General features: G+C 43.4%; 1 protein-coding gene across 5 annotated transcripts in view; it reads right to left on the bottom strand.

The window, feature by feature from the left end:
* ANKRD12 (ankyrin repeat domain 12) overlaps window positions 1-15,530 on the bottom strand; it is a 63,345-nt gene that overhangs the window by 7,099 nt on the left and 40,716 nt on the right. For 3 of the 5 annotated variants that reach the window (XM_068147601.1, XM_068147603.1, XM_068147604.1), the window contains 3 exons: window positions 10,846-15,473; window positions 2,930-3,028; window positions 164-307 (listed from right to left, as the gene is read on the bottom strand). In XM_068147601.1, coding sequence (XP_068003702.1) covers window positions 164-307; window positions 2,930-3,028; window positions 10,846-15,473 — 4,871 coding nt within the window. Of the gene's footprint in view, window positions 1-163; window positions 308-2,378; window positions 2,519-2,929; window positions 3,029-10,845; window positions 15,474-15,530 lie in introns of those variants that run through there. The other 2 variants (XR_010988453.1, XM_068147602.1) reach the window with 2 other exon arrangements.

The following is a 15,530-nucleotide window of genomic DNA, read 5'->3' as shown; positions in this document are numbered from 1 at the left end:
ACCCACACGAGGCCTAACCAAAGTAACAACCTGTAACGTGCAAAACCTTAATTCCATACAAACCAATGCCAGGTTCGGCATGGGAACAGAATTCTCTCCAAGCAATCCTTTTAAATCAGTCTAGAAAGACATTCTTGGATGACATGCTGAAACACATCTCTACCTGAGCATCCAGTGGCATGTTATAAACCTCGGTGTCCAGCAGAATGGTGCAGGCACTGAATGGTAGTGTTTGATTAGCCAGAGTTCGTGCTGCTCGGCAGTGAACACGCTGAACTTCTTGTTCATTGGAAATAATAAGCTTCTCCTAATTGAATAAAAGATCAACACATGAGGTAAATTAAACATTTCAGGTTATCTCATTAAAATATCCATTCATTTAAAGGTTTCTTTGAAGGGCCTTTGAATGGTGTGACAAATGAGCTGGTGGGGGGAGGAGTGGCTGTTAGAGAATCAGAGAATGGTGGAGGGTTGGAAAGAACCTCTGGAGAATATTAAGTCCAACCCCCCTGCTAAAGCAGGGTCATCCATGGCAGGTTGCACAGCATCACAATGACTAGCTGTGTTTGGAACCTCTCCAGAGAAGGAGACTCCACAATTTCTCTGGGCAGTCTGCTCCAGGCCTCTGCCACCCTCAGGGCAAGTAAGTTTTTCTTCATGTTCAGATGGAACTTCCTGGGTTCCAGTTTGTGCCCATTCCTCTTTGTCCTATCACTAGGTACCACTGAAAAGAGTATGGCCTCTTGACACCCACACTTTACCTCTTGCTAAGCACTGATAAGATCCCCTCTCAGGATGTTCCTTTCCAGGCTAAAAAGCCCCAGGTCTCTCAGCTATTCCTCCTCAAAGAGATGCTCCAGTCCCTTCAGCATCTTTGCAGCCTCTACTGAGGTCTCTCCAGTAGTTCCCTGTCTCTCTTGAACTGGAGAGTCTAGAACTGGACACAATACTCCCAATGTGGCCTCACTAGGGCAGGATAGAGGAGAACCTCCTTTGACCTGCTGGTCATTTAATCAAATCTAAAATGTCAATTTAATGATGCAAAGAGCATTCCCTGAATGTCAGAACTGAAAACACTATCCCGACCCCCAAATGATGGCTGAACATCACGCCCAGATTTTCCACGTAGTGCTACTGAGGCGAGTTCCAGGTAATGAGGAAGGTGAAAGATGGAAAGTTTAAGGAGCATAGAAGAGACCTTTAAGATTGTTGAGACCAAGCATTATATAGGTTTGTGAGTCTCCACTATATGAAGGGTTTTGTTGGGGTTGGAGTGGCTGGAGAGCTCCCAGACAGAGAGGGACCTGGGGGTGCTGATTGACAGCCACCTGAATATGAGCCAGCAGTGTGCCCAGGTGGCCAGGAGGGCCAATAGCATCCTGGCCTGCATTAGAATAGTGTGGCCAGCAGGAGCAGGGAGGTCATTGTGCTCCTGTACTCTGCATTGGTTAGGCCGCACCTTGAGTACTGTGTCCAGTTCTGGGCCCCTCAGTTTAAGAAGGACATCAAAACACTTGAACATGTCCAGAGAAGGGCAACAAGGCTGGGGAGAGGCCTTGAGCACAAGCCCTGTGAGGAGAGGCTGAGGGAGCTGGGATTGTTTAGCCTGGAGAAGAGGAGGCTCAGGGGTGACCTCATTGCCCTCTACAACTACTTGAAAGGAGGTTGTAGCCAGGAGGGGGTTGGTCTCTTCTCCCAGGCAACCAGCACCAGAACAAGAGGACACAGTCTCAAGCTGCACCAGGGGAGGTTTAGACTCGAGGTGAGGAGGAAGTTCTTCACCGAGAGAGTCATTCGTCATTGGAATGTGCTGCCCAGGGAGGTGGTGGAGTCACCGTCCCTGGAGGTGCTCAAGAGGAGATTGGACGTGGCACTTGGTGCCATGGTCTAGTCATGGGGTCTGTGTTGATAGGTTGGACTCGATGATCCTCGAGGTCTCTTCCAACCTTTGTTATACTGTGATGTTTGTCATGGCAAACATAGTGGCCAAGTGTGTTTACTGCTCTGCAATGTAATGGCTCTAAGTTTTAACATAAGGAAAAAAGGTGGATTATAAAAAGCTCAGAAAATACTGAATGAAGCATTTTACCTTTCTTTACAACTAATCTCTTTTCAGTCAGACCTTGAGCCATGTCCACATTCTTTGTGCTTGTTATTTTATACCTATTTTACACCGAAGTACTGCATTAAAGTAAAAACTTGCCCTCAACTTGTTTGTTCTGGTTTGAAATCAACTTTAAAAATTATCACACTGGGTTTTAATGAACAAGCTGCTTGTAGAAGTTTGTGGAAAGACTTCTTACATACTTTTAAGATATATTCTACATGAGCAAGGGGGCCTGTCTGTGTCCACAAGCAATCTGGCTCACAGTACTTACAGGCATCTAAATCTAGGCTGCCAAGGAACAAAGCTTGGGCAACACAGAGAGTACTCTTAAACCAGGAGTATTTTCTCAGTTTCTGTGTTCAACTTCAGTGAAGCCTGCAGATGCAGTTCTAATATAATTGTAGGCACTTTCTGCAAGCAGAATAATGCAAATAATACGTTAGCCTTAGAGCCACTTACGTCTTCTGCAAAGACAGAATTTGCTATTGCCTTGATTCTATTACCTCAGTCAGTTTGGTTCTGAAGCCTATGAACATTATTAACCGTCAAAAACACAGTCTGAACATTTCTTCCCCATTCCCCTGGGAAAAATCTGGCCTACATCTTAGAGAAATTAACAGGAAAAAGCTGCTCTCTGACTGCCTTAAGTATTCTGCTGAGCTGTCCAAACTGTATTTTCTTGATTCATAAATTTGGGTAGAAGGTGCATTACTTCTAAAGCGCTTCTAAATTCAGCAAAATACAGTCTGTGCATTGGAAAAAAGAAACAACCCTAAAGCTTAAAATTGGGAAAGAAAAGAATATAAATTCCTTCAGTCTTACCCTTTCAACCCTGTGCTGCAAACGTAGCTTCATCCTTGCAACCTCTTGTTGTTTAAATAGTTCCTTAAGTGGGTCTGACAGTGAGGGAGGTGGTGTGATCTGTGCAAAAAGATGTATAAATAGTATAGTCAGTCTGTCTTTAACAGATGTTTGACATTACCTAGATGATTTGAGCATTAAAAAACCCAACAAACATAAGCAAGATATATTTTAGGGAAAACATGAGATTTTTGTACATTTCATTAATTATGTGACTTCAATCCATTTGCAATAAAATGTTTTAAGGGTTTTTTAACTATAAAGCTAATAAACCTGACTGAAGTGGCATTCCAAACTGTTCCACACAATCATAGAACGGTTTGGGTTGGAAGGGACATTAAAAGGCCATTTAGTCCAACCCCCGTGCAGTAAGCAGGGACATCTGAAACTGTATCAGGTTGCTTAAGTGCCCCAAACAACCTGACCTGGAATGTTTTCAGGGATGGGGCATCTGCCACCTCTCTGGGGAACCAGGGCCAGGGTTTCAACACCCTCAGTGTAAACCCTTTCTTCCTTCTCTCTAGACTAAATCTCCCTCTTTTAGCTTAAAACCATCACCCCTTGTCCTGTCACAACAGGCCCTGCTAAAACACCTGTTCCCAACTTTCTGATCAGCCTCTTTAAGTACTGAAAGGTCACAAGAAGGTCTCCCTGGAGCTTTCCCTTCTTCAGGCTTGAACAACCCCAACTCTCTCAGCCTGTCCCTGCAGAAGAGGAGTTTCAGCCCTTGGATCATTACTGTGGCCTCCTCTGGATGTGCTCCAGCAGGTTCACGTCTCTCCTGTGCTGAGGACTCCAGAGCTGGAACCAGCAGTGCAGCTGGAGTCTCATTAGAGCAGAACAGAGTGGGAAAATCCCTTCCCTTGACCTGCTGGCTGGTGTTTCAACCAGTCACTGTCAGCATGCCATAGCTGTTCTTCAAAAAGAGCTACACATTAGAAAACAACAAAAATAAAACTTGCTTTAATTTTTAGACTCTTTTAAAGCAGAACTGTTCCAGAAGTTAAAAGCTGCCTAGCCAAATGCAAAAGCAAACTAAGAAAACCAAAAAAAACATTGCTAAAAAAGAAGTCCCTCAATGTAACTATGCAGCATCAGTGACATTTTACATGGCACAAAAGATAACCAACCCTATTCCTCATCTAACAATCATGCAGGACACAGGCAAGCACAACAAGTACACTGGAGCCCCATGCAGTGGCTTGGAAAATTGTTTTCTTCTGTCAGCTACTCCAATGCATGGTGGTTGGCTGTTGTTTTTTACAGCTTAACCCTAGAAGAAATAATGAATAAAATAATCACACAGACTTGAGTGAGCTGACAACACTGTTATTGATTGAAAACACAAAATGTTTAGCATAGAGCCAATCAGCTATGTTAGACAACCAATATTACTGTCCTGACTGAGCTGTGTGACAAATACCGAAAAGGCATCTGGAACCCTCATGCAACTGAAAAAATCAGATGTTCCTTGAGAAGTAACTAATAAACATCTTCAGAGTTTTAAGGCTCCACCCAAGGTTTCCTTCTCTTTGTGCCAGTTCTGTCTGACAACTCAGGATGGTTTTTTAACCACTGCTAGGTGTAACAGCATTGATACTGCTTCAGAAAGACTCATCAAACCAAAATGAAATACTACTTACTATTGCTCCTGCTCCTCCAAAACCACAGCTGAAATACCTACTGGCATTCTACTCTACCTTCTACCTAACACAAACAGAAACAGTTCTATTCAATTATATGGATCCTGCAACTGTCATAAAGCAATCAATCCAGCATGAAAATATGGACACACTGCATTACTAGAATCAATCTTGCACCTATACACTTCAGTAACAAAGGGATTTAGCTACCAGATGTTATTTGATTATTGTTATCTTGCTATTATTTCAGGAAAGTTTTTCATCACCTGGAAGTTGGCCAATGTCTTTGGAATTAAAGAACATAATGAACAGAAACAACATATCAATAGGACAAGAGGAAACAGCCTCAAACCAGTTCTGAGGTGTCAGAATCTACTGGGGTGCTTGATAGGATGAGGTGATGTGTCCTCAAGTTGCACCATGGGTAGTTTAGGTTGGACATTAGGAACAGTTTCTTCCCCAAAAGGGTTGTCAAACCCTGGAACAGGCTGCTCAGGGAAGTGGTGGCATCCCCATCCCTGGAGTGATCTAAAACCCATATAGATGTGGTACTGAGGGACATGGTTTGGTGGTTACTTGGCAGTGCTGGGTTAATGGTTGGACTTGATCTTACAGGTCTCTTCCAACCAAAACAATTCTATGAGTCTAATAACTAATTGTGGTTTATTCCTTCAGTTATTATTTGGTACAAAATGACATTCAGCTCTTTCAGGCTTCAAACTGCTAAGCAAGACACACTTCACTTCTCTCAATGAAGTTGGTTTGGCTCCCAAATGGATGAGTAACATTTATGGCATCTGCTACTTTGTGTAAGTCACCACCACTGAAAACAAACACACACAACCAGAACAAATCCAAACCCAAGCCCCAGGTATCTTCTGCAATAACCTGTTTCAGTCATAAGGGGTATCAGTGGGATTAAGCTTAATTTAAGACACACTGCAGTAAAGTTTTGCCTGTAAACATTGCACTCATGGTGCAGCACAACAGTGCTGCCATGGTCTTTCAATAACATAAGATGAGATGCTTGTAGAGACACCAAGCTTTTGTTTAATTAATTTAATGACCTCTCAAAACTTTCATCGCTTTGGCTAGCAGAGAAGGACACAGCGTCACAAGCAAGACAAATAATCAGTCTATAAATATTCTTTGAGCTTATGCAGCTAAGTTGTCCAGAAATAAAATCTCAGTGTTGGTGAGCTTCCCTATCACCTGAACAACTGCAACTACTATCAAATGTTGTTCCCTCAAATTTACAGATCACTTCATTTTGCAAGAGAAATAAGAATCAACACCCTAGGAAATAGCTGGAAAGGGCTTGATAACCCAGATGGCAAATTTGTGTGGGCTTTTATTTAAGTGTCTAAGAGAATTCTGCCTCTGTGAAGCTGCTGTTCATAGAATCATTTTGGTTGGAAGAGACCAAAGAGACCCTAAGACCATCAAGTCCAATTGTTAACCCAGCATTACACAGTCCACCACTAAACCATGTCCCTCAGCACCATGTCTACACTGCTTTTAAATGCTTCCAGGGATGGGGACTCCACCACTTCCCTGGGGAGCTTGTTCCACGGCTTGACAACCCTTTTGGGGAAGGAACTGTTCCTAACACCCAATCTCAACCTCCCTTGCTGCAACCTGAGGATGTTTCCTCTCATCCTGTCAAGCACCCTAGCAGATTCTGAGACCTCAGGCTTGTACACATCAGCCACAGGCAGATTTTCTAACACCAGCAGCTAAGATGACAGTGTCTTCCCACCACCCCACAGCCCACCCCACTGACCCTGGCTGGCCGACACCTCCTGAGCCATCCCCAGAAATATTCTGGGTCAGGTTAGATGGGGCTCTGAGTAATCAATCTGCTCCAGTTGCAGATGTCTCTGCTTAGTGCAGGGGGGTTGGACTAGCTGACCTTTAAAGATGCCTTGCAACCCAAACCATTCTGTGATTCTGTGCAGCAGCTACAGGTTTTTCCGACCCCAGAGATCACAACTGCTTCTGTGTATAAACACTCCAGTCAGCCCTACCCTGTCTACCAAAACACAAAGCTAAATACAGGACTCAGTTTGTTTACAGTGACTTTTGAAATTATAAATTTTTTCATGTCTTCTTGCAAACATGGGAAGAGCAAGCCTTGGACCCTTGAAGTCTGCAGAGAGGGTTTGAGCAGTCTTACACCACCTGCTGGAAATCCCAGTTTATGAACCAGTACTGGGTTTGGACAGTGGAAATTACTTCAGTTTCCTTTGGGACCATAAAGTTTAAAGGTTTCAAGGCAAGAATAGTCAGAGGAGCCTCTCTGATCGTCTGGTCAAAGAGATGGTTAGTAAGGAGACCACAAAAAATCATGCAGGGAAAATGCAAACACTTTCTTGCAAGAAGGGCACAAAACTGAACGCCACAAGAAAAAGGTGACCCTATGTTTTTTGTATAACCAGAACACATTATCAAACTAGTTTCTTAAGGTCACTGACTCCATGCAGAAGAGAGGAAAACAAAGAAGCCTTTCCTTCTAGAGTGTTTTATAATCTGAGAAAAACTAGACAGAACTCAGCCTTTCAGCTCTTTGCTCCACTCCACTAGAAGGCTACCATCAGGACAGGTTTGCTCGATAACAACTAAGGCTCATCCCCTCCAACACATGAAAATCAGTTAGCCAAGTTTCTTGCACGCATTGGATCCTTCATAAAAACTACAAGAGCACCAACTCTTCACTCCATAAACCTCCAATCCTTTTTTGTGCCCCTTACAAAAAGAGAACACCACTGAAGCTAACTCACATTCACACATACACAACCATTTTCACATATGCCTCTCCATCTCCCCTCACCCACCCCACCCAAATCAAACAGCCTGTTCTACTGCTATAATGTTTCATGCATTTAGGAAATAAGTTTCTGCTAGCACCACTAAAATAAGCTTTTACCACTTAAGTTTCTGCAGCAACACCAGAGAGAATGGACAGAATCTCTTTTACTAGATACTTATCTGCAAGATAGCCATCAGAAGCTGGAAATGAATCATAGAACAGTTTGGGTTGGGAGGAACCTTTAAAGGTCATGTAGTCCAACCACTGAATCATCTCATTGTCTTTTCTCAGGAGACAGCACAGATCAAGATGACTGAACCCTGCAAACACACTGAGGCACCAGCCTCAAAGGAATGTGGCTAAGTGCAATTTAAATTTCCTCTGTTAGAAGATCCTGATTTGTTTCCTTCTGTTTTATAGAATCATAGAAGAGACCTCCAAAGATCATCTAGTCCAACCCCCTCTGCAGTATGTGAGGGACATACTCAACTAGATCAGACTGCCCAGAGCCCTGTTGAGCTTGACCGTGAGTATCTCTCCAGGGAATCTATTCCAGTGTTCCACTAATTTCATGGTAAAGAACTTGTTCCTAACATTCAACCCAAATCTACTCTTCTCTAGTTTGAAGCCATTGTCCCTCATCCTATTACTCCAGACCTTTGTAAACAGTTTCTCTCCGGCCTCCTTGGAGGCCCCCTTCAGGTACTAGAAGGCTGCTATTAGGTGTCCTGGGAGCCTCCTCTTCTCCAGATTGAACAACCCCAGCTCCCTCAGCCTGTCCTTGTAGCAGAGGTGCTCCAAACCCCCAGTCATTTTCATGGCCCTCCTCTGGACCTGCTCCATTAGGTCCATGTTCTTCCTGTATTTTGAACTGACTTGATATTATGTTTTGTATTTGCACTGGTGAGAGAGCAGCCACAATTCATCCGTGACTATCCTCACAGCCTGAGGTGATACAGGTTACAAATCCCAGCATATAAACAAGGCTGTGTGTCCCAGTTTGAGGCAGATCCTCTCTTGCCTCCCACCGGGAGCAGAAAAAAAAATGAGACCCAGACAAATGGATTGCAGAAGTGATGGAAAGTTTAAATGGAAAAGCAGTGAGTGTTTCACAGAGAGCTACAAGCACAGTGACAAAAGAGATCCCAAAGCATACAGAGTCCCTTATAGCATACCCAGAAACCTCCCAGCACTCCCCTTCTCCCTACCTGAAGGTACACCCAAAACCCCCAGGGCTCTTTCTACCCCCCCTCCATTGTAAGGCTAATCTCAGCTGGCCAGATCTGAGATTGCCCTTCCCCCTTCTCCTCCTGGCATTAGGCATAGCCAGGCCAAGAGGCCTTGAGATAACTCCCCTTCCATTATCAGATAGGAAGCATCTCCCACAGGAGCAGCGAGAGAAGAAAATGGAAGTGTGGGACCTTGCTGATAGATTTATAGGGAGCAGGACATTATGGGAATGAAATATGCAGCTTCCTGTGTCCACCCACTGGGCTGGACACTCAGGGCACCAAAGGTGTATCTTATGTGGCAGCAGCAGGAGGCACCCAGCCTAAACGGCCACACTGTGGAAATCAAACTTCAGCACAGCATCTCCTGGTTCCCACCTACAGGATGTTTGCAGTTCATTAGATACACTCCAGTGCATCATTAAAATTCCAATGCACAGAACAGTGTGTTACACCAACTATTCCAAGCCTCAGAGCCTCAGAGCTAAATATATTGTCTTCATGTAGTGGTATCTAAAACACAGGAGTAATTTAAGCAAGAGAATCTATTTTCCCCACAGCTTATGTAAATTAATGAGGCACAAATCAGGATAACAGAGAATCATTAAAGAACCATCAAAGGAAACACTTCAAAATCCCAACAGGAAGGACATTTTCCACATTAAATTACACATCATATGCGTAACAACACTCACACAGAATGGTAGGGGTTGGAAGGGACCTCTGGAGATCACCTAATCCAACCTCCTTGCTAAAGCAGGGTCACCCAGAGTAGGTTGTCCAGGGTTGCATTCAGGCGAGTTTTGAAGTTTTCCAGAGAAGGATACTTCACAATGTCCCTGAGAAACTTGTTTCAGTATTCTATCACAGAGTAATTTCTCATGTCTAAATGGAACTTCCTTTATTCTAGTTTGCACCTGTTGCCCCTTGTTCTATCCCTGGCCACCACTGAAAAATGGCTGACCCCATCCTCATGGCCTTCACCCATTAGATATTTATAAGTATTGATAAGATTCCCTCTTGGTCTTCCCCAGGCTAAACAGGCTCAAATCTCTCAGCCTCTCCTTGTAAGAGAGATGCTCCAGTCCCCTCAGCATCTTTGTAGCTCTCCACTGGACTCTCTCCAGTAGTCCCTGCTCTCTATTGAACTAGGGAGCCTAGAACTGGACACATACATGTCACTAATATTCCACTGTTGTGACCAAATGAAACAGCTTTGAACAGTTAGTTTTAACCAAATTTTTGCTAGCAGAAATTTGGAGCAGCTCTCAACACCTGACTTCACTTTTGAAGGGCTGGCTGTGCCATGGTAAATACTTTGAAATGCCGCCTTTGTCTGTGTGCCTTTTACAGGTGTCATACATGAAATACACGACACATGCTGGATGACAGAATCATAGAATGAGTTGGGTTGGAAGGGACCTATGAAGGTCATCTAGTCCACCCCTCCTGCAGTGAGCAGGGACATCTTCAACTAGATGACCTTCATAGGTCCCTTCCAACCCAATTAATTCCATGATTTTTGATTCTGTGCCCCTGCTCACAGCAGGGGTGTTGGACTAGGTGAAATTCAAAGGTGCCTTCCAACCCAAACCATTCAATGCTTCTATCACGTTTGTCTGGTGAAACCGCTGCTTGCATTTTTACTGACTGGGGCTTTTAAAAATGACATTACCGGTCAATGCTGATTTGACATTTAGTCTTGAGATGAGAAAGCTGAGAGGAGATCTTACTAATGTCTATAAATATCTGAGGGGAGCAGGCTGTTGAGATGAAGGTGATGGCCTCTTTTCAGTGGTGCCTAGTGACAGGAGAAGGAACAGTGGGTACAAACTAGAACACAGGTGGTTCCACCTCAAAACGTAAGGAGACACTTCGTTAGTGTGAGGGTGACAGAGCACTGGAACAGGCTGTCCAGAGAGATTGTGAGCATCCTTCTCTTGAGACTTTCAAAACCTTCCTGGATATGCTCCCGTGACCTGCTCTAGATGATCCTGCTTTGGCAGGGGGGTTGGACTACATGATCTCTGCAGACCCCTTCCAACCCCTAACATTCTGTGATTCTGTGACAAATGTCAACTTACTATTTTGAGCACAACTCTTCAGCAGGAAGTTAGGGAGAATATTCAAGTTACAAAACCAAACCCAAACCACACTTTTCATGGTGCTGTGTACATAAAAGACCGTGTTACTTACAGTTGGGATGCAGATCTTGCTCAAGGGATTGCCATCCAGCATGTATGAGCTGTTGAAGGTCATGTATCCATCATAGCATTGAGGCGCCTGAGGAATAACGCTGCACAGCAGTTTACGCTTCTCCTCTACCTTTTTCCTTATGTGCAAGTAGTCAAAATATGGGTTGGCTCTCTCAGAACTGTAAGGCTGAATCTCCTCCAGCTTCAGAGAATCAGCAATAGCTGCCAGCGACTGCTGGGTCTTCTCCTTAGCCTGCAGTAAAGAAGGGCTGGCTTGCACGGGCTGAGGCACACGCAACGCCTTTCTTTTACGTGGAGGATGGACCTGAGCATCCTCCTCTTCAGTCAGTCTAATCCTTGCTTTCAGAGACACTGAGGACTCTGACTCTTTTTCTGATGTCAGTGTGAAGCCAAGGGGATTCTGCTTCCCCTGGTTGGCAAGCATATTTGCTCTGTTCCTCGTGATTCTTTGAGGTACTTCTTGCTGTTCCACCTTCTGACCCTCAGCAATTTCTTCTTCCAGTTTCACTGTTTGGCCGTATTTCTGCACCTCTTCCTGTGCCATCTGTTGTGAACTATTATCCAAACTAGATAAAGAGGAAAACTGTGGTGGATCATCTGTCAACACATTTTCTCTGTCTACAGTGCAGGGTTTGTTAGTAGCTGATTCGTTCGTAATTCCCTTTGACATTCCTGAACTTAGTTCACAGAGCTCAGTGTTGGCTTTGCTATTAACAACATGCACTGCAAACAGCTTCACTTGCTGCCCTTTCTCATTTCTGATGTCTGAAGCATCTGCTGTGCTACCACCTGCTTCACTCTGAGCATTCTTACAAACTGCTTGACTGACTATGCAGGAGTTTACCTGTAATTGTGAACTGCTCTCACTTTCAGGGGTGTCTTTTTCTGTCACTGCTGTAGGTGAATCATTCACCCTCTCACAGCTCTGTGAAACATCCTTAGCAGAGCCCTCAGAACACACAGCAGTGGGTGCATTGGCCTTCTGGATGTTTGAAGGGCAGAAAGCATTTTCCAGCTCTCTGGTACCAGTATTATCTGTATCCAAAGTAGTTTGAACTAGATTTTGGGGTGTAAATGAATCTTGGCTGCTAACGCCTGGTAAAGAAATGTGCTTAGACCCATCTGGGAGTGGCTGGGCAGGTAAAGAACAAGGCGACTGTGAAGGCAACAAAGATGCAGATTCTTGAGAAGTGGAACTTCCCTTAATCTCAGCATGCTGAGGCACAAATGGAGACATTTGTTGCTCTTTTAATGTCCTGTTTTCAGAACTAAGTGTTGCTGTACCACTGCTGGTGTCTTGCTCTGCTACACTATAACCTGAGCTGCTGCACTCATTGTTTAATGCATTGAGTCTGTCAAAAGGCACATCCCACCGTTTGGTTTGCTGAGTCACACTGCTTTGACCACATGGCTCTAAATGCGTGTTAGAGTCTCCTGAGGGGCTCATCTGAGGGCTATTCTTAACAGTACCTATACCCACTGCTGCCTGCTTGTTGCTAACCGTTGGAGACGATGTGAAGTTTGACTGCAAACTGGACATACTGCTCTGAAAGTCTCTTTCCAGCATGCTGCATGGCAGTTCTGCTATAGGAGAAGTGCTAGCAAAAGGCTGAGGTGACAGCAGAGCATTCTGGCTATGCTCTTCTGATATCCAGCGCTGTCTGCTAGGTTCAGGAACAGCAGCAAGCACATTGCACCTTTGAACCTCCACCAGAGGTCTACACTCATTCAAAACCAGTTTATCATCTTCGACAGATACTGATCTGATGCACACTGTTGCAAACCTGCTTGTTAAAGATGGCTTGGGGCGATCTGGCAACTCAGCCAGACCATCAGGCTCCTTTTCAAAGAGGGCTGGTGATCTGACACTCACCAAAAACGGTGACTGTGAACAAGACATCTGGGAGTCGGAACCTTCTGGCATAAAGTCCGAGTTGTACTCAGTTACAGGCCGTGGAGTCGTTACCATGGCGTGGCAGGAGTCCTCAGAGCTTGCAACTGAAACCATGGATACTGACCTGGAGCTCAGACCTGGCTTTTCACTGTCTGATTTGGGGGATCTATTGAAGTTCTCTAAAGCCAAGGAAGGCTTTACAACACTGACACTTCTGGTGTCTACTGATTGCGATCTACTACTCGTAGCATCTTTCTGTTGCTTGTCCTTCAGGCAGACATCTGGCAGCTCTGAGCTTTTCGAACGAATCAGTTCTTTGCTTTTTGCCTCAGCTAAGGAGTGTTTTGGTTTCTCTTTCACCTTGTTGAGTTCCAAAGAAGTGCGGTTTCTTAAACGTTCCTTCTCTTTCTGTTTTATTTTCTCTTTGTGTTTTCTGTGCCACTGCTCTATTTCTAGATCTTTAAGGCTAAGCATTCGTTCAAAACTTGTCTGCATTAAATCATCATTGACTAATCTCTTTTCTTTAGGCCGAGCATCCTTTGGGGGAGGAGCTGGTTTAGGCTTAATTTTCTCATGTTCAAGTTTTAGCTTAAGCAAACTGTTCTGATGCAGTTTCTCTTTATGTTTGTCCCGCTCTTTGTATCGGTCGATATCTTTCTCTTTTTTATCCTTCTCCCTGCCATCTGGAGTTTTCAACAGGTCGTCTTTTGGTTTTTCTTTCAAAGATGCCAGTTTGTCATGCGCCATTTTGGTACTTTCTGTGACACTGCACCTCCTTTCGTCCTGCAGGTGCTTTGAGTTTGCTGTTGATGACATCTCCTTGTCTTTGCATCTGTCTTTTTTGTCAAGCTCCTTTTCTTTCATTCTGTTTTTCTCTGATTTAGTATATTCAGATTCTTTATCGGACTGTTTGACTTTCCTTTCAGTGCAGTGTTTTTCTTTGCTTTCAGCCCAGTGTCTGTCTTTATCAGCCTTCTCTTTATCATGTTTCTTATCAGGTTTCTCTTTATTTCTTTCTTTGTCATCAGGTTTTTTAAGAGTACCCAGGCTTTTGATTTTATCATTGTCCTTATGGCATCTTTCTGCTTGCTGGAAATTGGGCTTCTCCTTGACTTTCTCTATATTTTCATTTACTTCTGCTTTTTCTTTTACCTTTTTCTCCTTTTCTCCAATTTTTCTTTCCACTTTTTCCATTTCTTTTGCTGAGGTTCGTTTTTCAGTCTTTTCTTTATTTTCCTTTAAATGCTTTTCCTGCTTTGCAGCATCTGTTTCTTTTTCTATTAAATTCACACTGACAGCCCCACCCTTAAGAACAAGGAACAATTCCATCTCTTTACCTACAAGCATCATTTCTTTTTCTTCTTTTGCATCTTTTATTCTTTCCTCCTTCAGAAACTTCTCATTTTCTTTTTTGCTTTTCTCTTTCTCTCTCTCCTCTTTAGCATTTCTCTGGAACTGTCTTTCCTTTACTAATTTATCTTCTTTTGCCACAGTTTTCTCCAGCTTTGATTTTCTGTCTGAAGAGAGAGATTCACAGTCTAGATTTAGCAACATGTCTTCATTTTCATCACTTTTGAAGAAGTTCTCCTTCCAAAATTCTCTGTCAAACTCAATGCTTCTTTGAACCTCTTTCACATTGTGTTTATGTTTTTCCTTCTCTCCATCCTGTTCCTTTTTGTGCTTCTCCTTTTCTCTTTCTTTGTGCCTTAATTTATGCTTTTTAAGAGTTTTACCTTCCTTGTCAATCTTTCTGAGAGTATACTCTGAACTCTCAAATGCCGAGCTATTGTCTTCCTCTTTCGTTTTAGGACTGGATTTTTCACCAAACTCTAAGTGAAAATCCTTCTGATGGTGCTTGGTTTTTTCTTTGTGCTTGCAAGATTTGCCACTAGAACTTTCTACCAGATACTCAGAATCGGTGTTGTGATCATATCGCACTACATCAGATTGCAAAGTTATTTCCGAATCTCCTGGAGATAGGCAGGGTTTGGTGTTCTCTTGCTTTAGCGGTGATGCCTGCTTTTCACTTAATCCACAGGGGTGCTTTGGAGACTTGCCAGCAGCGATATGAAAGAGATGTATAGAAGAATCTTCTTTTGGGGTGAAAGACTTCTTAAAGGTTTCTTCCTCTCGAGTTTTATCTAACGAATCTAACCCAACAGCAGCTATATTTGTTATTCTGGCATTTTCTTGCTTTAGTTCTTGATTCTCTTTGTTTTTGCTCTGATTTTTTAGTTTTCTCTTAACTTTGCCTTTTTGCTTGTGTTCATTTGGAACCATATATTCTTTTTTCACTCTTACATCCGAGTTTGATGTCTCTGAAACAGAGCAAGGAGTGACCACTTTCTTGTCCTGAAGTATCTCTTCATCTGAGCTCTCCGAACTTGAATACAGAACTCTAGACAGTTTCTGCTTTTTGCTTTTAAATGATTTTGAAAAGGTAACTTTTTCCTGTTTCACAAATAAGCTGTTCTTCTCACCTTCAGACTCATCCTCTTTCCTTAAGTCTTTTCTAAGGATGTGTTTGTCATCAATCATTTTTTTCATTTCATCTTCATCATCATCTTTGAACTCATACTCATCAAGAGCAGGTGGAAGTGGTGCCTTACTGGGGACTGTTTGTTTGCTGTCGTTGGCTACTGAGTCCTTTTCTGCTTCTGAATCAACATTTGCCTCTATGATGGAAGAGTTTACAGATGGAGGTTCTTCAGAATCTAGAGTAAGGAAAACAAAAGTTAGCTGAGTATTGATGCGACTTCAGGACAAAATAA

Source organism: Melanerpes formicivorus, unplaced genomic scaffold (genome assembly GCF_026170545.1).
Source record: "Melanerpes formicivorus ecotype bairdi unplaced genomic scaffold, bMelFor1.0.p_v2 SCAF_15, whole genome shotgun sequence".
Lineage (NCBI taxonomy): Eukaryota > Metazoa > Chordata > Aves > Piciformes > Picidae > Melanerpes > Melanerpes formicivorus.
This window is presented reverse-complemented; position numbering and strand designations above follow the sequence as displayed.